General features: G+C 48.5%; 1 protein-coding gene across 9 annotated transcripts in view; it reads left to right on the forward strand.

The window, feature by feature from the left end:
* The first annotated feature begins 727 nt into the window (after positions 1–727).
* The window catches only part of AGAP1 (ArfGAP with GTPase domain, ankyrin repeat and PH domain 1), a 571,061-nt gene continuing 545,028 nt past the window's right edge, over positions 728–26,760 (forward strand). For all 9 annotated transcript variants that reach the window (XM_063088245.1, XM_063088260.1, XM_063088272.1 and 6 more), the window contains exon 1: positions 728–935. In XM_063088245.1, the coding sequence (XP_062944315.1) occupies positions 773–935 (163 nt within the window). In that variant the 5' untranslated portion in view covers positions 728–772. The remainder of the gene's footprint in view (positions 936–26,760) is intronic.

Here is a 26,760-nt window from a genome sequence, read left to right on the forward strand (position 1 = left end):
CGCCGACGCCGCGCGGACTACAAGTCCCAGGAAGCCCAGAGGCAGGCGCGGGGCGGGGCCTGGCGCAATTCCCCGGGATCCGGCGCGCTGGGAAGAGCCGCGGAGGACGCAGCGGCGGCGGCCGGGAGGCGGCGGGGCGCGGGCGGGGGCGGGGCCGACGTGGGCCGGAGCCCTGCGTGCCGGGGAGGGGGCCGGCCGGGCGGGCGGCGCTCGGAGCGGGCTCCGCGGCTTGCACAGCGCCTGCGGCTGGGTCGCGGCTCGGCGAGCGGCGCGCGGCGGTCTCGGCGCGGGGGCCCCGGCGCGCGGACCCACGCCGCGGCTGAGGGCTCGGGGCGGCGCGGCCACAGCCCGGGGGCCGGCGCTCGGCCCCGGCGCTCGGAGCGCGGCGGCTGCCTGGGCTTTAATGGCTGCTCGGCGGGGCAGCGCCTAGGGGTGAAGGCGGCTGCGGCGCAGGAAGGCGCCCGAGCGAGCCTCCTCCCGGGGCCGGCCGCGCCCGCCGCGGCGCGCTCCATGGGGGCGCGCTTCCCCCGGGCGGCCCGCTGACCCGGGGCGCCGGGGCCCGCTCTCCCGCCCGCCCTCCCGCCGGCCGCGCGTCCTGGCCATGAACTGAGCCCGCGGGCCGGCCCGCGCCTGCTCCGCCCGCGCCTTTCTTCTCGCGCCTGCTCCGCCCGTCGCCGGCGGGCCCGGCTCCCCGGGGGCTGCGGCGGCCCGCGGGCCCCGGGGCGCGGGGCGGCGGCGGGGGGCGCGCGGCTCCGGGCGCGGCGCCTGCAACATGAACTACCAGCAGCAGCTGGCCAACTCGGCTGCCATCCGGGCCGAGATCCAGCGCTTCGAGTCGGTCCATCCCAACATCTACTCCATCTACGAGCTGCTGGAGCGCGTGGAGGAGCCGGTGCTGCAGAACCAGATCCGGGAGCACGTCATCGCCATCGAAGGTGAGGGCCGGGCCGCCGCGGGGCTCCTGGAGAGCTCGGGGAGCAGGCGCCCCCGGCGCGGCGAGGTGTGCGCGCGCGTGTGTGCGTGCGTGTGTGCACACGCGCCTGGCCGAGGCACGCGGCTGCCCCGCCGAGGGGCACTGCGGCGCTTCTTGCCCTGCAAGGCCGGGCGAGCGTCGCCTGCGCCCGGCGCGCCGCGAGCTCTGCTCTAAGGAAGATGGATCGTCAGCGTTAATTTGATAATGGACAATAGAGTCTCTCCCGTGAGAAAGTGGCTCGGTGCGGCTCGAGTGTCCCGGCCCAGCGACGCCTGGGGGCAGCTGGAGGGGTTGGCGCCGCCCCACCCGGTGACAGGTTACCAAGCCAGGCCTGAGCGTCCGTTGAAGACGTGTTTGGAGAAGTGCTGCCACTGTGGGGCGAGGCTCTGGTCAGAGTGTTTAGGCGGTGCGGGGCTGCCTGCATGAGCGTCTTTGCCCAGTTCAGGGTTACAGTGGAGGCAGTTAGTTGAACTTGCCCAGGCAGAGAGAGCCAGCCCCGCCAAAGGCAGCACTGTGCCCACCTGCCCCTGTGCAAACGCTGGCCTCCATGGTGTGATTTCTACCAAAAGTCCTGGGTCAAGTTAGAAGAAGAACCCTAACAGGAAAGCAGGGATTCCTGCAGCTGTAGGGTCTGACTTTTCACGTGCCTGGCACTTGGAGGCCACCAAAGTGAAGGACGCTGTCGCTCGTAAGCTTGCTTGTGAGGCAGGGCCTAGCCCTGCGGGAGAGGTGCGATAGCGGTCTGCCTTTCCTGGGCTGTGTCCTCTCTGGATTACCAGTGGCGTTTATCTCTCTGCTATTAGGCTTCCAGATTATTTCCTTTTGGTCCTGCCAAGACTCACCTGGAGGGCTAGGTGGCATGTAAATGGGGGACGGAGCCATACCCCAGCCACAGTCAATCGGCTGTGTTCCCTCTTGTCGCTGTTGGCCAGTGATGGTAAAAGGTCTATAGGGTGGCTTGTCCGTAACACAGATTGTCCTATGCAGAGACTAGTAAGACCTCTATTGGGGAACATTGAGAATGTTCTGAGGTTGGCTGGAGTGTGTTGGCTGTGGGCATCACCCAGCTCCCTGCTGTGTGTGGGCATCGGCCCACAGAAAGGCTTTGCTTTGGCAATATGCAGTCTGAACTACTAACCCCACAGTGTTTTGGTTTGAAACTTGGCCAGTTATGTGGAGAAGGTGGATGTTGTGTTGCTGGTCCTCTTGGCTTTTGGCAACACCATGGACTTGAACCGTGTCCCAGCCAGGCTGGCTGACCGGCCAGTGTCTCCATGGGTGACTTGCTGATTCCAAAGGAAGATCCTGAGCAGCGCTCCAGCCATATGGGGGCCTCGATCTTGGTGCAACTCGGGCCTTCTCCCCAGCCCCCAGTGCACCTGGCTGTCTTTTGGCGACTTAAGATGCTCCCAGGTTTCTCAGGAGGCAGGGGCTCTGTGTGCCTCTGACAAGACTTGTGAGAGGCTGTGGGACCTGCACCTATATCTGCTGATGGTTGGGTGATATTCAGAAAGGTTCCTCTGGAGCTCGAGGTCAGAGTCTGTTGCAGTACCAGTGAAAGCTGCACTGTGCTTATTTCAGCTCTCTCCCCAGCTCTCTGGCTGCATCCGCAGGAGTCTGATGAAACTCCTTGAAAGCTGGTGCCAGGTATTGAATGCATCTGGCTGAGAGCTTCTTGGTGCTGTGTGAAGATCTCTAGCTGTTGAGTGAGCTCCATGTCCCCTAGTTTTCATTCCCATTCTCAAAGCCGAGCTCTGAGGTCTTGAGCACTTCCAGTAAAGCAGTCTGACTATCTAGCAAGAGGATGTGGTTGCGTTTTTGTTTTCTTTTTCCTCTCTCTTTTTTTTGTCCTGTGTGGTTCCTAGATGGCGATGTTTTGGTCGTTGGATGCTCCCCTTTAGGAGGTGAGACTTTGAGCCCCTTCTTGGCTGGAGTCCTTGTTATTGATATGGCTCGGAATCCGTAGAGGAACACTGTTCAGGACTTTGATGTGCTATTATTTTTATGTTAGAAATAGCAATGTCTATATTCTGTATGGCTGTGGTTAATTTAGTGAGGCTTGGGAACCATTCAAGTATGCTTCTGTTCTTTGCACTATGATCGACAGTGATACCACTTTTCATCTGTACAGAACTTTAGCAAGAATGCTCTTGCATTAATAATGTCATTGTGTGGCTATGTCAACCCTGTGAGAGGATGGGCCAGCTTCCTTATCCTTGTTTTATAGAAGAGGGGGTGGAGGTTCAGGGAGGTATAAGGACCTCCTGAACATTTGACTGAGGTCATTCGAAGTCTGGGCTGAACCGTGGGATCATGTGAATGGAGTCCGGGTCTGCAGCCTGACAGAGCAGGCTGTTTCAGGACCACATGCTGCTCCTTCTAGCTGAATCGAAGTTTATTTATTACAATGAAATGTTCTCCCACTCTGTACCAATTTTAAGATGTGGTTGTGATGTATGTCTACTTCACTGATGTTTTGGAAATTGAGAGGGTTGCTCACCTGGTGACATTTTTGGATGAGAAGAGCACTCTGCAGAGACAATTTTGTGCAATTGTGTATTCACCGATACTGAGACTGAGGGCATTGCTGCATGGGTACGGAGATGACATGTGCATTGGAGGAGCCGTGACTGAGTATAAGCTCTGAGCATCACAGTAACTGAAGTGGGCTCTACCCCGAGAGACATGTGGGTGGAGACAGTGGTACAGTGGCAAAACATAAATCTCTCTGAATTTTAAAATATAACCATTTCCAATCAGGAAAATACGTGGACATTATAGCAAATAGTTTAAAAATCACTTATCTCACCAAACAGAGAAAGCTGTCCTCATTTTAGAGGGTATCCTACTAGGCTTTTCCCCCGCTCTGTATGGACATACACAAACTGGTGTCCTACTTACAAAGCTCCTTAATTACTATAATGTGAGCACTTTTCAATGTTATGGAAAACTTTTGAAGATGCAGTTTCTCTTGTTGGCATAAGATAGCAGCACTTGGCTGCACCATAATTTACAGTATTTAAAATTTCCCTGTTTTTTGGCATCTTCAGGAATTTTTGCTGTTAAAGTGAGGCGTGGCCTTGTCAAAGAGAAGGGTGTTTTGGCTAATGCTCATTTTAAAGTGAGTCGAAGGGGATCTGGATTGGAAAATCTCTTAAGGATGGACTGAATTAAATACATTTTAGGTGAAAGAGATCACCAAGATTCCCAAATAAAAATAGGTCAGTAATCTGGTTCGTAGGCATGGGATAATGTGATTTTGCCCTCACTCAGTCTTGCTTTATTTAAAACATTAGTTTGTTAAAAAAGAAGTTTTTTTTTTCTTTTTAACCTTTATTACATACTTTGAGAAATTTATTTTTTCTCCCAAGTCTGGAATTTATGGAAGCCTTGCTGGTTTTGATGACATTTACCCAGTCAGAGTTCTGGGGTGTCCCACAGGGTATGTAGCCATGTAGGTGGTCCCTGTGCCCAGAAATGAGTCTGGAACCCACCCTGCTTCCGGTTTGAACAGCTTGTCTAGGTTTCTCCTCTGGTTCTCCATCTGGGCTTGATGGGGTGGGAGTAAATGAGGCAACTGCCCTTCGTGTTAAAGAAAGCTTGTTCTTTTAATGATGAAGCCTCTGTTAGTATTGCATGATGTAATTCAGCTTGCGAGAAGCAGAACTGTGATGCGAGAGATGACCGAGCCAGCTCATTCTGCCAGGGCAGTGCGATTCTCAGATTCCTGGGCACCACTGGGAAGTTTGGCCTTTCCCTCAGGTGGAGCCCCAGCTGGCTTTCATGCCTCCAGCCTTACTGGGTAGCTGATCAGAGGGAACCCAAGCTGTCCCCTGGCCTGGTCCATGGCGGGAGAACTCAGCCCTGCACCCCTGTGAGGGCATTCTCACAGGGGATTCTAGGGCTTCTTAGCAGTGTGAGCCCCAACAGTCCGGGGACGTGGGAAGGTGGGGCAGGGGCCCACTTAATCCCTTGATACTTTGCGGATGCTTTGTTGAGCATCCTTGTCTGGCTGAGTGCAAAGTGTTTAACTGCGTCATCTCAACTCATCCTGTGGCCATCCCATCACAAAGTGTAGGAAACTTGCCCAGAGAGGTGAGCTGGGCCCGTGCAGCTTCGGCGCTGGCCCTCTAGCACCTCATGAGATTGAAATGGAGCCTCGTTACTTATCGTTCCCACAAGTAGTGCGTGCACCCAAGCTCGTGTTCAGGATGAGAAAGGTTTGAGAATGCCCCAAATAACCAAAAGTACCGTGTTCTCTGGAAAGTTGCTTCCTGCGGCAAAACTTTCATGAGCGTTTGTCTTCATATTGAAATTTATTTAGTCTGGTTGTTGTAGGTGTGCATGTTTATGGAAACAAATATCCTCTTCCTGCCATGGACAAATATCATTTTTCTTTGTCATGATCAACCATGTTCATGATACTTCAAGTTTAATAAAAGGTTGCAAGTTTGCAATCTCCTCCTTAGAATACTCAGTTGGCAGCTAGTTACTTCCTTGTGAAATCTCACACCTTACTGGCATTGGAGGCCCTCCACAGTCCGGGTGTCCCTTGTGAGTCCAGCTTCATGATTCCTAGTGGTGGTTCGTGTGCCCCTCCTCTGAAATGCCGCCTTTTAGCCTGCTGCTCATTTTGCAAGGCCCAACCTGTGTCACTCCTGACTAACCTCACCTTGTTGGAATTAAGGCTCTCCTGCCATCTGCCCCCAGCTCTTGTTGGCTCATGTACTTACCCCACCCGAGTCTGGGGACTGGGAGCTCTTTGAGAGCAGAGGTCAGGTCTTGCTCATTTTTATATCCTCAGCAGTCTGACATAACACGTGACGCCCTTGAAGGGTGCCCAGGAATTGTTTGGTGACTGACTTGCCAGAGGGGCCAATGTTTTCTCTGAAGCCTGGATCCTCTTGCTCTTCATTAGTGGTGTATCCTCTGGCAGAAATGAGGGTATTTCGAAACTCTTCCCCAGAGCACAAAAGTTCGGGCTGGGCACCTTTTGGATTTGGCGGGTTAGCTTAGATGGGAACTAAATGTCATGTGGTGTTTGGGATGGAAATTAAGTTTTCTTTAGTGTAGGTAGGGGCAGAAAAAGATCTGCTTGCTAAATCTTGGCAACTTTTTCAGTTGCTGTGTCAAATGGTTGGCATTTCTTTACGTTGAGTGTAAGTGAATTTCAGACTTAGAATCAATCTCATTGAGGGGGACAAATGAGTGACAGACTGCATCGCTGACATAATGTAGTGTCTTCAGTGTCACGCCCAGAGCAGTGGCTCTCAAACTTGAGTGTGCAGTCAATCACATGGAGGGCTTGTGAAAACAGACCTTCCACCCCCTGCCTCGAGTTTCCAGTTTTGTAAGTCTGGAGTGGAGCCCCCAAAGCGCACATTTCTAACAAGTGTCAAGGGGACGCGGATGCCGTGGTCCTGAGGGAAGGGAGCCCTAATTGACTTCGGCATCTTCTCTGGGCCATCGCTCCTCACGCACCACTCACAGTCATCAGGGAGGACTTTCTCTCAGCCTTTCCTGCAGGTTACAGGAGAAGATACTGGGGGCCAGAGGCTCAGGGAGGTGCTTACAGTTGCACAGTTTAAACATAGTGCGGGGGAGATTTAAACCCAGCTCCAGATGGTTTCAGGTCCGTGTTCACGCTGTCTCTGTGAAGGTGAGCGCTCTGTGGGGTGCTGAGTTTCTGGGACATGGTCAAGTGGAGGTTGGATCAGGTCGGGAGGTGGAACAGCTGATGTCCCATTTCCTTCTGAGTCTCTGTCTGGGGTTCTGTGGATTTTCCTTGCTGTCTTTCTTTTTTTAATTTTATTTTTGAATTGTTATGTAATAATTGTACATATTTATGGGGTACAGAGTAATATTTTGATACATGCATACATGGTTTGATGATCAAATCAGGCTAATGAGCATATCTGTCACCAGAAACATTTGTCATTTCTTTGTGATGAGAACATTTGAACTCCTCTCTTCTAGCCGTTCAAAAATACACAATAAATTGTACCCTCCTGTCTTTTGGAGGTTGTTGATGTTTAGTGTAGTCTCATGTGTATACATCTATTTTTACTATCTTTTGGCAGCTGGGTCTCGTGTATATTTAGATAGGGGGCGGTCTTCAATATTCACTTGTTATGATCATTTGGCTGATGATGCATTTTGTTACTGCTATTTCCAAGCTAAAAGAGTGTTTCTGGTAAAAGAGAGGAGCTATATGTTCCTAGCAGCTTGAAAGAGCTATTGGAGAAGCCTGAAGGAAGTGACTCAGAACAGAGAGAAGCAGCTCCTGCAGCTGCAGAATCTTCAAAACAAAACCTGTGGCCCTGTGACTACCACCTCTGTTTTTGGTCCAAACCAGACTTTTTATTTTGTTAAGACTAAAATCCCTTATTTTACGTCCTTCTTTTTTTCCCCCTGTGTACCCTGCAGGTGTTTATCATTTGTGGGGCTCTGGCTTGTTTTAACTACTGATTGAGTTTTGTCTCATATTTCTCAACACAGACTTGTGTGCCCCTCGCTGCCCCTTCTCAATACTCCAGAACCTTCAGGTCTGTAGCTTAAGTGATTGAGTCTGGCAAAGCGGATAAGGCTTAGCTATTTTTAAAATCCAGGGTTTGGGGTTCTGATCTGGTGCTTAGCTACATAATTCCTTCCTTTTGTTAAGTACTTTTCTCTGAGAAACAAAATGCACTCTACAGATGTTAATCTCTAATCTTTGCAGCATCTGTTATTTTTGTTTGGGGGTATGAGTGCAAGGCTTTGTGTGTGCTGCAGGGAGCCCAGCCTTCCAGGAGCTCTGTGCCTCGGAGGGGCTGAGAGGGAATTTTGGTTCCCATTTTATAGTGTGGGAAGCCTGCACACTGGCTCGTGCCTTTCTTGCCAAGACACAGGGATGACCCATAAGGGGCCAGTGCTGGCATTGTCCTTTGGGTCCAATTTCTCCATCTTCCAGTGTTCCCTACTCACAGCTCACCAAGGCCGGGAGTGCGTATCTTGGTTGTGTCTGGGGGCTGGGGAGGGGAGAGAACAAATACCACCCCCAGCAGAAGAGGTTGTTAATGGATCTTTTGAATAACTAGCCAAATAGCTTGTTTGTGCACGAGGTCAGGACATTTTCCATAAAGAGCAGAGTAAATATAGGCTTGAGTGTGGGGACCGGGGCCGAGAGGGGGCTGCCGCTGCTCCAGTATTGTTTCCTCCGTTGGTAATCAGTACTTGCCACCAGCTCCGAGCAGGTGGCCACCCTGAACTCTCTGGGAACAGATTTGTGTTTTTGTTTAACCAGGGGCTCATTTGCAAGTTTCACACTTCTCCCGCTGTTTGATGGGGATTGGCTTTTTTTGGGCTGCAGTGTTGGAGTGTTTGTACAGTGTTTCTACACAAGCAACTGTCTAATCTTTAAAACTTCTCATGCCGTCTGGTTGTCATTAGCATCATGGTTAGAAGCTCTCCCTGTCTCTCTCTCTCTTTTTTAAAGGGTGGGAAACACTTTATGGTTCTGCGAGAAGAATTTCAAATAATTACTGGCCATGTTCACAAACGATTTATGTTTGGTCTTAGAAATGTCAACACGCAACAGGCTGTAGCAAATAGAACTGTCTTGAGTTCCAGCTTAGGACATGGCCTCGCCGAAGCTACTGTTACCGTGTTCTCGGATAATAGTCTTAAAGGGAGAACAGTATCTTTAGGAAGTGAATTTAGTTTTAATGCCATCAGTTTTAGTTTGAATTGACATGGACATACTTAACAGTATTGAGCATACTTGAAAGGAAGATGTTCAAAAAATTTTTTTTCATGAATGCCTACAACAAATAACAAGACTTACCTTACTTTCATTCAAGTATTTACTTCCTAAATGTAAGCTTAAGGACATGCTCTCGCTGTGAGGGCAGATGGTGGCCTTTCATAAGACTTGGTATGATCAGTAACTACTTGCTAGCTTTTGTAATTTTGAAAAAGAAATTGATTTGGAAAGAGCCGATAGCCCTGAACTTCCATACTGTTTGCGTGTTTGGCTGTCCTCTTCTGTGTGGGCAGATGGAGTGTGTTTTCCAGGGAGGGCACTTCCGGAAGTCTGCTCCCTCCTTGTTTCCAAAGGTCTGGGGTGCTGCTGCGAGCAGTGGTACTGTCTGCTTCTGTTCTGACACTGCTCCTGTTGGAAGTACGGGCTGGTGAACCTGTTTTGTTTTTCTGGTTTTTTTTTTTGGTAGAAAGCATTGTTTAATTTTAGCTTGGACAGTCAAGCCTGGGTCTCTGCGTACCCATGTACTATTTGGAGGTTGGGTTTGGGATTGGTGGGATTGAGACCACTTCAAACTCCCTCATCTTTTGGTACTTTTTTAGCTATGTAGAGAAAGATGCCCACGTCATAAGGAAGGAGGTTTTTGCAAACTGACCCCATGTGCGTAACTAATATCCAGATCAAGAAACAAAACATGGCCAGTGCAGTGGGAGAGTCATCCGTACTGTGTGTTAGAAATTGTTGCCTTGGTGTATTGATCCACTGGGCTGCTGATGGGCATTTGGGGAGTTGCCTGTGTTTGGCTGTTGTGGATAGTGGCACTGCGCACGTTCTCGTCCTTGCCTTTTGGTGCCCATGTGCCCTCCTTTCTGTCGGGTTCATGCTGGGAGGCAAGAGCTGGGCTGTGGTGCTTTTTCTCCCCGTTGGACATAGCCGCTCACAAGGCCACTGCATCAGGTGGCCCCTGTCTGGAGAGACCTTTTATTGCTGTTCAGGGTTCATCTTATAAAACTCAGGGTGGTGTTTAATTTCTGTTTCCCTCCTCTGATTTTCATTTTTTCCGTTTGTTCGTAAACAAATATTCGAGCGGCTAATGCATTTCCGGCACTATCTCAGAGATTAGGTTTTTTAACTTTAGGATTGTCTACAGACTATTTACTCCTTGGTAGTTGAATAACCAGGGCTCTGAAGGGACCTGTGTGAGTGAAATCCCTCTCCAGGAAGTCCTTTCCTGGAAAACATGGATAGTACAGGTCCCCTGAGCCCACACCCCAGGCTCCCTCTGGCTGTCCCTGGCTCCTGGCACACAGCTTTACGGCCCAGCTCGGACCAGCCCCATCTGTCTCTGCACTGGGTCTTAGATAACCCTGGGATCTGTGCTGGGATCTGAAAGGAAACTCCTCCATTCTTGGCCCACATGGTTTTGTGATCTTGATAGTTACATATTAGCACTTTTAGTTTCTGTTGTTTGTTGCCATTATGTGGAAGACACGAAAGAAGAAGAGAAGAGCTGAGAGTTGCCAACCCTGTTATTCTCCAGGGGTTGTTGTCTTTGTTCAGGCGGCGGCGGCTGCTGCTGCTGCTGCTGCTGCTGCTGCTGCTCCTGCTCCTGCTCCTGCTCCTGCTCCTGCTCCTGCTCCTGCTCCTGCTGCTGCTGGGAGTGGCCCCTCCCCCTCCACAAAGGCCACAAAGGCCAAGCCCGGGAAGGACACCGCAGGCCGTGGGGTGAGGGCTCTGTGTGTGCGTGTGGGAATTTCTCTGGTGGCTTTGCAAAGGCAAATATTTATTTTGAGGGATGGTGGTGGCAGGGCCACGTTTATAATCACTTTGTTGAGTATGGGAACTGGCTAACATGAGAATCAATGGACAATATTTTGTCCAGTCCCTGAAATGGGCGGAGCTCAGTTTTTGAAGTGTGGTGTGGGGGTGGGGAGGGCACACGGATGTGTGGGATGTTAGCCCTTCAGATGGCACCCAAGAGGCCACACCAGTACACACTGATCAGCAGCCATGTAAGGGTTCTGGGGGAATGGTGTTAACCAATGGGGTGGAGATCAGGGAGAGGTCATGGAAGCTGGGTAGGAGCCAGGCACACGGAGGGCTTTTCAGGCTCTAGTGAGTAACAGGAGCGGAGCATCCAGAGCAGAATCTCTTCAGCCTGGGGAGAAGTGGGGAGAGGAGGCCAGAAAGGTGGGGAGAGCCTTGAGAACCTCAGAGACAGGCTGGGAGCCCTTTTATTGGGCGGCAGGAGCTACTGATTATGGATTTATGTTTGGGGAGGGTAGTGCTTTGATGCTCAGCTGTTACTATGCAGGGTAGAAGTGGCAGTGGCCTCCGGGGAATAGCAGGGAGGGGTCAAAACAGGCAACAGCATTAAGGCTGTTGTAAGGGAGGGTAGGGTCCTGGGCAGGGTACTGGGAAATCAGAGGCGGCCCCAGAAAATGTCAGGAGGAGGCAGGGCTGAGGTTCTGTCCTGGTAACCCAGAAGTGGGGACTGTGTGGGGGATTCCACCTTTAGAAGCCCTGAGGTTTGGGTGGAAGGTAGGTGCTTGGCCACATGGAAATGGTTTTGCAGGACTTGTAGAGGTGGGCCCTGTCCTGTGGATGGGCTTGGATGGGTAATTTCTGTAGTCACCCCCATCTGTCAAACAGGTTGAGAGGCAGGCATGGCAGGAACAGTATTACAGCCTCTTCGTCCTCTGCAAGTCCTCTAGTGGGTGTCTGAGATACACATCAGTCTCTTGTGAGTGTGGCTGGTATGTCATCTCCAGAGGATGAATCAGCCCAGGGGGGCTTGCATGATTGAGATTCTACTTGCAGACCTTGAGCTATTATGGCCTCTGAGATCCAGCTTGTGTAGCAGGAAGTCTCCTGGCCAAGTATGCCTTTTTCAGAGCATTGCAGAGCATATGCGACATGATTGATGCTTGTCTATTTATCTGTCTGTTAGGTATGAATATTATTGCAGATAATGGCTTTAATCCCTAGAATTGTAGAGCCAGGTGCCAGGACTACAGAGGTGAACAGGCTGTTTGCCTACAAGGACAGGACAGGTGCGTGCTTTGAGCTAGGTGTGCAGTGGGCTGAGAGAGCTGTGGGTGGGCAGTGAAGAAGCCCAGGGGCCCCAGAAGGTGGAAGCTTATGAGGCTGTGGGGTCATTGACAGGTGCCATGCCACCTTGCCTCAGCAGGAGGGCTCAGGAATCTCCCAAATCTGCCTAAGTAAAGCCCACTGTCTAAGCACAAAGTCAGTTTCCACTTTTTTTTTTAACGTAGAGAATTTCAGCTTTCCTCTGGTTTCTCAAACTATACTTACCTTTCTGATCATCTTACGCTAGGGGATTTAAAAAAAAAGTAGATATAATTTTCTGTCCAAAGTCTAATCTAGAGGGTCCCCTTTCTCCAAACTCTTTCCCCAAGCTCCTAGCTTGCCAGGAGAATCTGCAAGAGATACTGGAGAGTGTTTTCAATGCCCCACCTGGATGGCGAGCAGGGCTTGGACTTCATGGCAGTGTTGCTTTTCCTGAAAGCAGTTCAGAATTCCAGACTGTGACAACAGAGCCTGTGATTTTTTCCAGAATCCCAGCTTCCACTATTGATGGAATGCAGGGTGGAGTTCTCAGTTTGCAGGTTGCTTGGTTGGAGATTAAAGAATTTTGGAGTGGTCCAGCCTTGTTTGTCTGGGAAGATTAGGCACTTTTCCACGCACTGATTTAAACATTGGGATGCTTTGTGCTGTTGGGGGTGTGGGCAGATTGCACTGCTCACCTGAGTCGGTGGAGCCATTGCCCACCTGTGAGCATCTTTCCCAGCACCTGCCCTGGGTCTGCCCTGGGAGGGGAGTATGCCACTCATACATGCTTTGGGATTTGTGTGATCAAAATGTTTTAGTAAAAGAGATTACATTTGCTGATTAACCACAACTCAAAGAATTGTGTTTTTTTCTTAATGTGTTATGATGAAACATTTCAAACATACAGAGGAGTTGAAAGAGTGTATGGAGTGGACTCTTAAATATCTACCACCTTGAGTCTGCTTGTTGTGTTGTTTATCTCTAGCATTTTCTACAAAATGCAAAGTTTTCGAAGACTAATTTAGCTTGGAATTCAAAGGGTTTTTAGAGACAGTGCAATTCAGGGTGTTGTGGTGTCAGATTCCAGATGTGGTAGGTACAGTGGGGACAAGTGTGAATCGAATGCACGAGGGTGTCTCGTTCTGCAGGGGATGTGGGTTTAATTTGCACTTTGGAAGGACAAACCTTTTTGTCACGTTAATCTTGATACGTGAACCCAAAGGGAAATGCCTGACTTAGTTTTTAGGGCCCTGAGCATGTGTGTGTTTGGGAGGGTAGCCCATCATTTGGGCCTTGGTGGTTTTGGGGTGGGGTGGGTACAAAGCCCTGTGTCCCAGGATTTTGCTTTTAGGAGTAGCTGATGTATCGATATGGAACACAGATACTTTCTTGTTATACCAGGGCTGATTTCTGAAAGCAGAATGATACCATGTAGGATCACAGCCTTGATGATTCCCTGTGGCCTGTAGGGGACAGAAGACCCTGGTCTGGGGATCCTGGACAGGCTTGTGTCTCACTGACTTGATGCAACACCCTTGAGAAAAGCGCTTGTTCCTCTGGGCCTCAATCTCAGTGTCTACAATCCATGGGGCTGAACTTTGGTTTCAAGAGTCCTCCTGGCTCTGAAGTGACTGCGACTGCCCCATGCATTTTCCTTAGTTCCTGAACTCAGGACCAGACTGACCTTGTCTGGCTGGAATGGACAGTGGAGGTTGGGGTGAACAGAGGCTGGGTTTCCCCAGTGTGTTTTATTAAGTTATTTCATTCACAATCCTATTCCTCCAAAAAAGTCAGAGAGTGAAATTCCACTCAGCAGATATTCAGAAAAGGAAGGAAGCACTTTGTATGCATGTCTGTAATTTATATAGTATGTGGCTGACCTAGAACACATGTGCCCTGTGTTACGTGCACACACACTGGGTGCACGCATGGGGTCCGCAGGAGGAAGCTCCTCAGTGGAAATCGCCAACATCTCCATGATTCCCTGGTTCCCCCAACTTAACCAGAGATGGTAAAAAACTGGTGTGAAACTGAGCATGATGGTGTTTATGTTGTCATTGTGATGAGCACATGGTAAATACTACATGTGTAATCAGTAAATCCATGTCATGTATGTGTATGGCCTATATGGTCGATTTTAAGGCAGACCCTAGAAGTCTAATTCAGCTCTGAATCACCTCTCTTGTTCATGAGTTTTAGGGGATCAGCCTCTGAAATTGGGCCTGAACTCTAGTGTCTTTGCAATGCTAATTACAGAACCTGATGAGGCCCAAATTGCTGTTCCTCAGGCCCAGACAGGCACGTCTTCTGGGTTGTCCGTGAGCTAGTGATGACATTGCAGTGGGTTACTGTCCCCAGCCTCCCCCTCACCTGACCCTCCACAGTTCTCCCTATCCTGCGCAGAGCTGCCTGATGAACCGACAACCTTTTGGGTGTACTTAATTGGCAGTGTCATCTCACACGTCTTTGCATAGCTTTGTGCTGCTGTCTGCATGTCACAGAGCAGTCTCCAGGACCGTGAGCAACCTGCAGGTTATGCTGGTGACTGGGACCCTGTTTTTGGACTTCAAGCCATTTTAGCTCACAGCCCAACCTTTCCTTCAACTCCAAATTTCTATTTGAATGAGCCCGTGGGTCTAAAATCTCTAGCCAGGGCCTGGGCTTTTAATTTACATTTTGTCACGGTTTTCTTCAAAGTCTAAGCAGGGGCACCTATGGCAGAACACGTTTCAGCTGATACCTCTTTAATTGCAACGAGGGGTTCAGTGGGACAGGTGGGTGCCTCCCAGTGTCTTCCCATTCTCCCCACACGTTCCTCTCACTTTCTCACAACTACCCCCACATCTCCATAGTGGAAAAAACTTAACTTTTGAACATGGCATCTGCTTTTGGGACAGGGAGTCTTTGGTTCTGACAGTTTAGTTTATAAAAGAATGCTCCAGCCTCGCTGCTGCATTGTCACAATGGAAGGAGAGATCAGTGACTTGCACGTCCATATCATTGGATAATTTCAACAATAGACAGCCAGAATTCTCCATACCTCTCACTCTTTCCCCAGGGAGGCCCACCTTGGAAACCCCACCTAGCCTGACTCTCTGTCCGAAAGATCGCGTGCATTCTCCCAGCACCCCCTATAGAAATTCAATGTGTTGTTTGAAGCTGAGTTTTTAATTTTTTTGGTGGCTGGCCAGTACTAGGATCAGAACCCTTAACTTAGTGTTACAGGCAGTGCACTAACCGTGTGAGCTAACCTGTCAGCCCAACATGTTGATAATTTTATGTGTGTGTAAGTGTGTGTGTGTGTGTGTGTGTGTGTGTGTGTGTGTGTGTGTGTGTGTGTGCGCGCGCGCCACACATTAGGGTGTTGTTTCCCCGTGAGGGCAGGGGCATGTCTGTCTTGTTCTCTATTTTTTCCTAGACCCTCCCTGGCAGCTTTGGCAGATGCTTGTTACTGGGTGAAGGATGAAGAAACACAGACACCGTCTTGGCTGGGGTTTCTACCTTGTAGTGTTAGAGGGCAAAATTCTTCATCCTGCGGCAACCACATGTTGATTCATGTTGATTCTTAAAACAATCCCTGCCTAAGAATTCTGTAGGAAGATAGCATGCAAAGCTAATTGCAGTGAACTTTTCCGGAAATTTATGTTTAGAAGATCCATTTTCCATGGTTACTGTTACCTTGACTCTTGTTACATAATTCCTGTTAGATTCAGATACTGTCATTTTTTTTTCAAACTTAGGTTCCAGTATTTTAAAAAATTTGATTTAAACCATGGTGATTATGATATTGTCTTTTGGGGGGTTTCTGGACATAAAACCAGGAATTTTAATTAGAAACTTGAGTTCGTTTGACCAGGAGTTTCTCTCTTTGAAAATGCAATGTCACCGGGGACATTCTGAGTTAGGAGCCACCAGAAGCTTTGTCTGTGAGCAGGGCTGTTGAGGCTCCAAGCCTCTTATGGAAGCCTAGGCTCTGCTCCCGTTTTCACCAGCCCGGATCCCTGCTCAAGTTCGTTCCTCAGTGGGCAATTTACAAAGGCAAGAAGAAATGAGGGCCAGGGTGGGCAAGGGAAGTGAACGGACAGAGACCCCAGGCGCGCCTGCTCACAGGGTTAGGAGAATGTTTTCTTGCTTTTTTTCTCCAGTCCTCCGTGCATAAGATCTCTAGCTGGACTTCACCCTTTTTTTCTGAGCAGGGAGGAAGCTGGTTCTGGAGCAGCCATTCGCTGATTCTTGTCCCCTGAAGCCCCTGGACACCTTTGTGCTGGACTGACCCTTCTTTAGGACTTCCTGCTCTTTCATTGGGGGATTATTTTATAATCACGAATACTCCTTTTTTTATGCCAAGCTTCTGTACCTGGAAGGCTCTGAAGGAAGCAGCTATTCAGAGTCTGTCTTGTCATCGATAGATGGACGGTTATTGCACGGTCTTTGTGCCGGCTGAGAGGACGTCGTTCCCCTCCCCCTCAGTGGCATCGTTCAGATTTTAGTTATGAATTCATTTTTGGGGAGAGAGGACATAAACAGTGAGGAGAGTAAGTGCAAAGCTAGTAAGAGGTCAGGCAGAGAAGGCATGCTGGATAGGAGTGCTTGGAGTGCTGGCCGAGGAGTCTGGGGTGCCTGGCCAAGTGGGGCACACACAGCTCTGCTCCAGCAGCCGGTGCAGTTTGCCTTGTAAATGACACTGTTGCCTGCAGGCATGTCTGACAGCTGCTCCTGCTCCAGATTCCAGAAATTTCTATTAAACACTTCATGAACCACCCTCCTGGTTTCTTCCCTTTCCCCCACTTAATAAAATCCGTAAAATCAATAATAGCACCTACTGTTTATTGTTTGCCGTCTGTGGGACCCCGTGTTAAGGGCCGGACATACTTTGTGTCGTTTTATCCTTCTGGTCACCCCAGGCAGAGGTGGTAGAACCCTCATTTTGCAGTTCAGGAGCCTAAAGCCTTGCCCAAATCCACCCATTTCTGGAAGTGGCTGAATCAGGATTCGAACTCAGCACTTGCCGACACCAACCATCCACAGTTTTGAGGTTTTAATTAATAAAGTGAAAGAGGAATCTTTTCAGATCAGCCCAAGAGTCTGTAAAAGTACTTGGGGAATTCTCTGCCGTCTGTAGATTTCGATTTGTGATTCGAAACTCACATTCACACTCCATCTTTTACTCATTAAGGTTATGAAGGATATGACAACTGCTGGTTCATTTTTATTTCCTTGCTGAAGTTTGGTGGTGGCTGGGCTGCTGACTAATAGTTTTGATTGCAGGAGGAGGCGGCACAGTGGAAGGCTGGCTGCCTGCGATTACAGGTTCTGCAGCCTGGGGAGGAGGGGGAATTTCCAGACAACGTGCCTTTGAAAATTTCCCCGAGTTTAGAAAATCTGCAGCACCTTTAATCCTAGCTGGCTGAAAATATAGCTGTTAAGTTTAAGCCACGTTTTGATAATGGAGATGCTACCAAGCAGTTAATTTTTTACACATATAAATAGAAGTTACTTTTTCCCTGAGCTATAATTAGCATAATAGGAGAAATTGATGCCCTGAGAATCAAAGTGGTTTGCCTGAGGTCACACAAAGGAAGGTGGCAGAGCCGGAAGTGGCAGAATCTCGTGCATGGTTCTGATGCTGAGTTTGTCATCACACTGTCTACCTTATATTCACTCTCTAGAGTCTTAGCGGTACAGGGAGTAGGCAGCGCTACCTGAGAGTTCTCACCTGGAGCAACCCTTACCTGCTTGAAACAGGATTTTCCTGGAAGATGGCATGAACTCATGGGATGTGAACAATTACCAATCGTTACCATCAAAATTGTCAGTGAATTTTACAGTTGCAGTACTCTTTCTGCATGCATTTGATTTTTTCCTACAACCTTATAGAGGTATGGTTTGTATAAGGTAAACTGCAACTATTGAAAGGCTGTAATTTGATGATTTTTGACAGATGTATACACCCATGAAACCACAGAGTATGGAATGTGCCCATCACACTCTGATGTTCCCTTGTTCCCCTTTGCAACCCATCTCTTCTTCTGCCCCTGTCTGCTTGCTCTGATCTGCTTTCTGTCACTGTGGATTAGTTTGCATTTTCCAGACTTAAATAGAAATGAGATCATTCAGGAAAAGACTCTTTCTTTGGCTGGCTTCATTCAATCAGCAAGATGATTTTGAGATTCATCATAGTATTTGTGTGTATTGGTACCTTGTCCTTTTTTATTGCTGAGTAATATTCCATTGTATGGATTTACCACAGTTTGTTTATCCTATTGATAGATATTGATTGACTTGTTTCCAGCTTTGAGTTTTTTTTTTTTTTTTTGTCGTTTTTTTCGTGACCGGCCCTCAGCCAGTGAGTGCACCGGTCAGTCCTATATAGGATCCGAACCCGTGGTGGGAGCGTCGCCGCGCTCCCAGCGCAGCACTCTACCAAGTGCGCCACGGGCTCGGCCCCAGCTTTGAGTTTTTACAAACAAAGCTACTGTGAACATTCATGCACAAGTCTTCGTATGGGAATGTGCTTTCATTTCTCTGGGGTAGATCCCTAGGAATGCATGGTGGGGAGATGTTGTAGGTATGTAATTAACTTTCTGAAAACCTGCCACTCTTTTCCCCAAATCCTGTGTTTGATTTTATGCTCCCACCAGCAGTCTGTGAGAGTCTCCACTTTGGGTTTAAGTTCAGCAGGTGTCTGGCAGTGACTGTTTGGGGATAGCACCTGTCCTGAGAAAGATTATTTGCCATCTGAGTCTCACGGGCTATGAAGTGTCTTGCACTAATGTTGGTGGTGGGATGGGAGGCAGTATGGATGAGGCTGACGAGGGGAAGAGGCAACTTGGGAAAGAGGTGAAGACTGAAGACCGCCTTAGGGGTAGCAAAGCCCAAGAGAGAGGAGCCAACCTGCCTCTCTTTGGGATCCCTGGCCTCAGTTTCCCTGTCTATAAATCTGGGTGTTTGGCCAAGATCAGAGGTTTTCATTGGTGGGAGGGAGGGTAGGTACAAGCATTGTTGCCCCCATGAGGACATTTGGCAATACCTGGAGAAAGTTTTGGTTTGTCACACCTTTGTGAGGATTGGGGGGATAGTTATTGGCATCTGGTGGGTGGAGGCTGAGGATGCTGCTGAACATCCCACAGTGCCCAGGACAGCCCAGAGTCCCAGTAGCACCAAGGTGGAGAGTCCCTGGTCAGCCATGCTCTGTGGTCTCCCGGCCTCTGCTCTGCAGCTCAGAGCTGTGCACTCACCAGGAGTTACTCTGGCACACCCTTCATTCAGTTCTAGGTGGGAACCAGTGGAATGACATGGGAGGCGTGTGTACCTGCATGCTCGGAGGGACAGAGCCCTTCTCGGTGAGCGAGGTAGGCTTGTTCCCTGGGGTCTGACCAGGCCTTCAGGAGGGAAAGCCAGGGGCTGCATGAGGCTGAATGAACTCCTCCTCTGAGTTTTCTAGGAAATTGGCTCCCTCGTGGGCATGTGACTTTCTCTCCCCTCTCTCTCTCTCTCTCTCTCCTCCAGTTGCTGGAGTAGGCACATTCCACCTAGCTTTTCATGGCTAACTGCCTGAGCTCAGGGCTGTCCTTAACGAACTTCTTTGATTATTAACCTTTGCTTGGCTCAGGGAAATTACTCACTTGTTCTCTAGCCAAGAGAAAACCTCCTGGAAACTTTTATATGTAAATCTTTTTGACAACTTCACATTTAAGAGTGTTCCCCGGCAGTTCTTTTACTTACGTGATGGGGAGAAAAATCTGAGTAATTTCCCCAAATTGTGGATTTTGTTTCTACAAAGCTTTTCATAGAAGTGCTCATTGATGTGTGTGTGTGTGTGTGTGTGTGTGTGTGTGTGTGTGTGCGCGCGTGTGCGTGTGTGTGTGTGTGATGGTCAATGTCCACGTCCACATCAGCGGTCACTTCTTGACCTGAAAAATCTGTGTAATTTCCTCAAATTGTGGATTTTGTTTCTACAAAGCTTTTCATAGAAGTGCTCATGGTGTGTGTATGTGTGTGTGTGTGCGTGTGCGTGTGCGTGTGTGTGTGTGTGTGTGTGCGCGTGTGCGTGTTTGTGTGTGTGTGTGATGGTCAATGTCCACGTCCACATCAGCGGTCACTTCTTGACCTGAAAAATCTGTGTAATTTCCCCAAATTGTGGATTTTGTTTCTACAAAGCTTTTCATAGAAGTGCTCATGGTGTGTGTATGTGTGTGTGTGTGCGTGTGCGTGTGCGTGTGCGTGTGCGTGTGTGTGTGTGTGTGTGATGGTCAATGTCCACGTCCACATCAGCAGTCACTTCTTGACCTGATACTGTATCAGCAAAGTGCTGGAGAGCTGACTTTTATCTTGGCTGGGAGTTGGGGTATCTGTTTTTGTTTTTTTTACTTTTGGGGGAGAATACCAAGGAGAGGAGATGCTGGTTTTGTTGACATAAGAAAGAGAAAATAACTCATGTACTTCCTTCCCCAGTCCTGCCTCACTTTCCCCGTTAGGGCTCACCAAGGCCTGCGTGGCTGGACAGAGATGTTTGAAATGGAAGTAGATGCGGATCTCACTGGTTTCCTGTCCTGCCAGCCCTGCTCGGTGGCTCCCATTTCCTTCATGGGCCGCGTGAGCCTTGTGCCAGTCAGAGAGCCTGCCCTTTGCCTTCCCCCTGGGAAATTGTTAAAATACATGAATGAAAATATTATTCTAAGTGCTTTGGATGTTATAAAAATGCGCTGTGCCATTAATAAGAGCGTGGGGCCCCTGGCTGGCCTGAGCCCTGCAATGATGGTGGTTGTGACATTCCAGCCGGCTGCAGTGTGTAGAGTTGGGCAGTCCAGGTTCTGGTCAAGGTTATTCCTCAGTTCACTTCGTGTCAGTTCTGGCTACTTTTCAAAAAGTCTAGTTTGCAGTGTTATTGTGCCCTTGATGCTTTTTTAGTTCAAGTGTGGCTTCTCTAGTTTTTTCTTGATACCAAATGATCTCAAAGGTTTGAGATCATAAAATTTGAAAAAGTACCTGTCGTTTTCTTCCCCCTTCACATCGTCACGTTTGGAGGCCTGCACAAATGCTCTTCCATGCCCAGCACCTGCCTGTGGCCCTCCCTGGGGCCTGGCCTCAGGCGGAGGCCTTTACTGCAGTGGTCCTCACAGTCTGGAGGGTGCCTGGAAGCCCAGGTGGCAGCCCAGAGGTGCTGATGCAGGAGGTTCTTTCTGACAAGTTCCTGAGTCGTGCTGCTGGTTTGGGCACCACACTCTGAGAGCCTCTGCTGTGGGGTCTCCCAGTCTAGGTGTCATGGCATGAGGAACCACAAGTGAACCAAATCCTGAATGTGGACGGTTCCTTCCAGTGGACACGTGTCCTTCCTGGTTGGGAAGCACTGACACCGATTTGCTGTTGTGTGACTCCTGTGAGTCTGGGTCCTTCTTCAGGTCTTTCTTAATTTAAAAACCAAACAGCCCAACAACACACAGCCACCCACATTCACCTTTCCTGAGAGTGGTTGAGCTCTTCCAGACAAGTAAGGATTTTGTAGCTTTTTGAGTTTTAACAGTTTGATTCCCGCTAGGATCCTGTGGTGATGTTTTATGATAAGCTTCCCAGGTTGTGCATTTTCCCCTGCGTCTTTGATGTGTGTTTCATAGACCTGGATTTATGTTTACGTGACTCAGCACAGGTGATTCTAGCAAGCCTTACCTTGGCGTGAGCCAGCGCGGTCTGTGCACACACAGGCACAGATGTCCTCCTCTTGGAGAATGTGGATGTGGCAGTTCATGTTTGACAGCTTGGTTAACCCATAAATAGATTCCAAAACAGATCTTGCTGGGCCTTGCCCTGCTTAAGCTTTTAAGTGACTTACCAGGGCTTTCAGAATAAAGTTGACATTCCTCGGCCTCGCCCTGAGCCTTTTTAGAACGTGTTACGGGGTAAACAGAGGAATGAACTTGCAGTGGCTTTGTGCAGCACCTGGGCCTTCCTGCTGGCCTGCCTGCTCCCCAGCCCGGTCTTACCCTGCTCACGGGCACCTTCACCGCCGACAGCACCAGGTGCCACTGCTTGGTTCCTGGCTGTCCACCTCATCTGCCCAGGGCTCACCTTGGGCCTTTGGTCATTTGAGTCCTGACTTTTTTCTTAAGCTGACTGACGCCTTCCCAGCTCAGCTCAAGAGTCCCACTTCCTCAAGGCCATTCGGACGGCTCCTGATGACCATGCCAGGGCTGGGCCTGCTGCTCTTGGAGGTCTGTGCACTTTGTTTGAATTGTGGGCCTCCGCGCCTCTCCTGGCATGGGCTCAAAGTGCTCAGGGACTGTGGTCATGGGACCAAACTGCAGTGTCTCATCTGGGACTGGTTGAGCGGAGCTTGGATGCCTGGAGGGGAGAGGTGAGCGGAGGCCTTGCAGGCAGATTCCCCTGAGTGCATCTCTGTGAAGCAGCAAGGACACATCAGGTGTTTCATACAGACATTCAAGGACTTAGATAGCACAGAGAGGTCCACAGCTGTGATAATCACCTGGTGAGGCTGTGTACCCAGGCCATGGACATTTGGGAATCTTTTCTTTGGAAATTGCCATCAAAATTTAAGGCACTAAAAAAAAAAGTACTTAAATGTAGCCAATCTTTGTTGTAAGCGTGGGGTCTTTGCCTTTTAGAACTGTCAAAATTTATTTACTGTTTGGGTCCTTTGTTGAAAACATTGGAAACCCGTTCTGGTTAACTCAAGCAGACCTGGAGTTTTGCCAGAAGGATGTGGGGATGGCTTTGAACATGGGAGGCACTGGGACGGACTGAACCAGGGGTCCAGGGGACAGGCACAAGTTGCCTGTGTCTTTAGGAAACCACTTGGGTTTCCTGTTTTGGGGAGAGGGAATGTGGGAAAACAAATGTGATGTGTTCATTGGTGACTTTTGACACAGATGCTAATCTTCAGATGCGCAAACTATCATGTGCAAACTAATAAGATGCTTCAAACATTTTGAATTACTCCTTGCAAATATAAAGGATGGAAATTAAACACAGAGCTGAGAAGATGCTCTAGTTGCCTTTTGAGTCTTCATGGAAATGAGGTGTTTTTTAGAGTGGAGATAACTCAGTCACAGAGAGTGGCTCACGGGCCTGCTGGGAGCAGGGAGAAGTTGCTGGGCTGTGTGTGTGTCCTTGGAAGCCCAGTGTCCTGCAGATCGTGTGACAGAGGGATGGGCTGCCACGGTGCTCAGGTGTGGGTTCTCTTCCCCGCCCTGGGGGCTTTGCGTGGCCGTTGTAGGCTCCACCGTCTCACCATTGCCTGGGCCTCCTTCCTCTCCCAGGTTTTGTGGCCGGAGCCTGCTACCTTCTCATCCCTCTGGGCACATGGCACTCTTCTTACGTGCGTGCCTGGCAATAGCAAATGCCCAGTAAATGCATGTGGAATGAATGCCTTCCCTGAACATTCTACTCCGCTCCTCAATCCCCAGGAAGAAACAAAACAGAAATGCTGTGCTCTTTTCTTTCTCAGACCTGAGAGCATTTCATCGGGACCTCTCTTGTGGCATTTCTCTACCCCTTGCTCTATCGTACAAGTGCTTATTGAGGGGCAACATATGTCGTGTTTAAGAAGAGTCTTTGAATGGAGGCTGGTGCTCCTGCTTTCTAGCTGTGTACCTTTGGGGAAGTCATTTGCATCCTGAGCCTCAGTTTCTCCTGCCTTCCTCCAGAGGAAATGAGCGGCAGTGCTTGGCACCCGTGGCCTGTAGCATAGCCGATGTTGCCCCTGGCTGACCTCCCTCCATCCAGGGCCCAGCAGGGCTGGGTCTGTGTCACCTCCTGTCATGTGCACCCTGGCCTCCCATCATAATCGAAGACACTGGGACAAATGTTTGTTGAGTGGATGCAGATTTATTTAGCTCCATTAGGAGGCCTGAGAGCCTGTCAATGTGCTGGAAGTGGCGTGGCTGCTCAGCTTCAGAGAGTATGGTGGGGCTTTCCTCCATCAGCCAGGGTGCTGCAATGGGACTGAACCTTCATAATTTGGTTGCCCCAGAGGTCAGCTATGCAAATGCCATTGATGGGCAGTTGCAAGTAAAGCATTTTGGCCCCATAGGGTAAAGATCTGCAGGCATGGTAGGCTGATTGGCCAGGCAGTACTGTGGGGCTCTGGAAGGGCTTGGGGTTTATACTACTCAGCGTGGGCTGCTGTGACAAAATACTATAGGCTGGGAGGCTCCAACAACAGAAAGTCGTTTTCTCATAGTTGTAGAGGTGGAAAGTCCACGATCAAGGGGTTGGCAGGCTGAGGCCTCTCCCCTTGGCTTGCAGGAGGCGCCTTCTCACTGTGTCCTCACGTGGTCTTTTCCCTGTGTGTGCACGTCTCCGATATCTCTTTTCTTATATGAGGACTCCAGTCATACTGGATTAGGGCCCCACCCTTATGACCTCATTTAACCTTAATCACCATCTAAAAGGCCCTATCTCTAATTATAGTCACTTTGGGGTGTTAGAGCTTCAACTTATGAACTTGGACAGGACACAATTCAGTCCATAACAGTGTCCTTCTCTCCCCCTGCCTCCCCGTTTGTGTTTCTGTATGTGGTTTCTGAGGATTTGTCACTGATACATCATCTCTAGTGTTTCATTATTCACTGAGATCGGGGCTTTGACTGCCCAGCCATGCCAGATACTTCTGGTGAGGGGCGGGCAGTACAGCTGTTGACTTCCAGAGTGAATGGAGCTAAGGAACAGAGAATTTCTGACTCTGAACTGAACTGTTTATTTTCCTCTTTTTGTTGTAATTTATTCTTATATTTATTTCTTTATAATATCTTTATATTGTATATAATATCTTTATGTTATAATGTCTATACTTGTATATCTTTATCATTCTATTTTAATTGGGGTGGCAGAGATTAATTTTTACTGGGAAAAAGTAATAGCCGTAAGGTTACTGCTTTGTAAAAAAAATTTAGAAGAGTGTGTGCTTAGATCAAAATAATGTTTTTTAAATATAAAATAGAATACGAAAAAATAGAATTTGATCAGGAAAGGAAGCCCAATGAAAAGTAGAAATACTAGTTCACATCGAGGCTCACGTCTGGGGTCACCTCCCCCGGTTCTCACACTTGGGGTTTTTGCACCAGGTTGCAGATGCGGAGTGGAAGCCCAGCCAGGCCGTCAGGGAAGGCAGGAGACGCCTTCCTAGAAAAAGAGGGAAGGCGTGGCTGTCTTCCCCTCCCCTAAAGACGACTGTTCTGCTGTATTCCTTTCACTGTGTTAAGTTCTTTTTGTAACTCTGGCTTTAATCCAGGTAAAAACAGTTTAAATATTTATGCCATTTGATTGGTTGAGTAGTATCTGGAGGCTCAAATCCAGTGTGGGGCAGTCTGACGACTTTGTCCTCTCCTTTACCCGCTGACAGTGATCTTTGAATGCTTTTTCAAAAAGTTTTAGATAAAGAAGTAAAAAGTGACAGAAATACAATTGACTATCAACAAAATCTCACACTCCCAAGCTTACCTCTCCCAAGACTTTCTGTGATTACGTGCCTCCCCTGCCCCCACTGGCTCCATAGAATTCCGTTTGATCTCTTTTCCTGACACAAGAGCCAGGGTGGCAGGTGCAGGTCAGCTTGTGTCAGCTGTTCCCCATAGTGAGCCTTGGGAGTGGCGTGGAGCTCCGAGAATGCCTCTTCAGCTGGTGATTCCTGCTGTAGGACAGAGAGAGAAGAGCGGGCACAGACACTCTTGAAGTCTTCACAGGAAAACAACCTCCACCTACACACAAACCAAGAAGAAAAAAACAAACGATTAGACGTCACCTTTAAAAGCCTCAAAATAACATTAACTTTCTGTATCATACACCAGAGGGACAGTAACTGCACCACCTTAGGTTAAAATTCATTTTCAGTCTAGAGAGTCTGACATCTTGGGGATGCCTCGGGGATGCCTGAAGGGTCTCCTGTCCAGGCAGAATGACAGCAGAAGCAACAGGAGATGTGGCCAGTTGGCACCTCACTGTGTGGGACAGTAGATTTATCAGAATTATCAGAGCAAACCTTGGCATGTTTGAAACTAGTGCTATTGATGACAGCAGTCTGCAGGTTATGTGACAAGTCATGTTCATTAGTTTATTATTTATCAAATATATATTTTATATATAATATATATTTATATCTAACAGATTTATAGTTTATCATTATTAATTGTTTCAATCCTCACAGCAATCGAAGAATATCATTCCTGATTTATAGGTGTCAGAATTTGAGACAAAGAGTATTGAATGATAAACAATTTATCCCCTGGCCCTTTAGAAGAAGGTCTAATGCTAAGCATAGAAAATACAGAATTTTATGTATATAGATGTATATATGTTTGTGTGTGTATGTTGTGTGTGGTAAACAAAGGCAGAAGAACATTAGGTTTGAATTTTTTGAGCTAAGTAGTATTTTCCAAAACTTGTTTTAAAAAAAAAACTCAAACATTTAAGTACAGTCAGTCTTTGGTATCTGTGGGTTCTGCGTTGCGGATTCAACCAACTGTGAAAATATTTAGAAAAAAATGTCTGGTTGCATCTGTACTGAGCATGTACAGACTTCTCCCCTTGTTATTACTCCCTAAACAATACAGTACAACAACTATTTATACAGCATTTACATTGTATTAGGTATTATAAGTGATCTAGAGATGTACAGGAGAGGATTGGCATAGGCCATGCACAAATATTATGCCATGTTCATATCAGGGACTTGAGCATCTGCAGATTTTGGCCTCTTTAGGGGGTTCTGGACCCAATCCCCCATGGATAACAGGGGACAGCTGTTTATAGAATAGTGTAGTGATCGCCCAGGTACCCCTCTACCAACTTCAATAATTATCAATTCATGACCAATCCTGTTTCCTCTATATGTCATGCCACCTGCCGATATTATTTTGAAGTAAATCCCAGACACCCTATATTTCATTCACAAATATTTTAGTATCTAATTCTAAAAAAATGAGAACTTAAAAAGAAAGCACACATGACTATAGTACCATTATCA

This window comes from Cynocephalus volans, chromosome 1 (assembly GCF_027409185.1).
Source record: "Cynocephalus volans isolate mCynVol1 chromosome 1, mCynVol1.pri, whole genome shotgun sequence".
Lineage (NCBI taxonomy): Eukaryota > Metazoa > Chordata > Mammalia > Dermoptera > Cynocephalidae > Cynocephalus > Cynocephalus volans.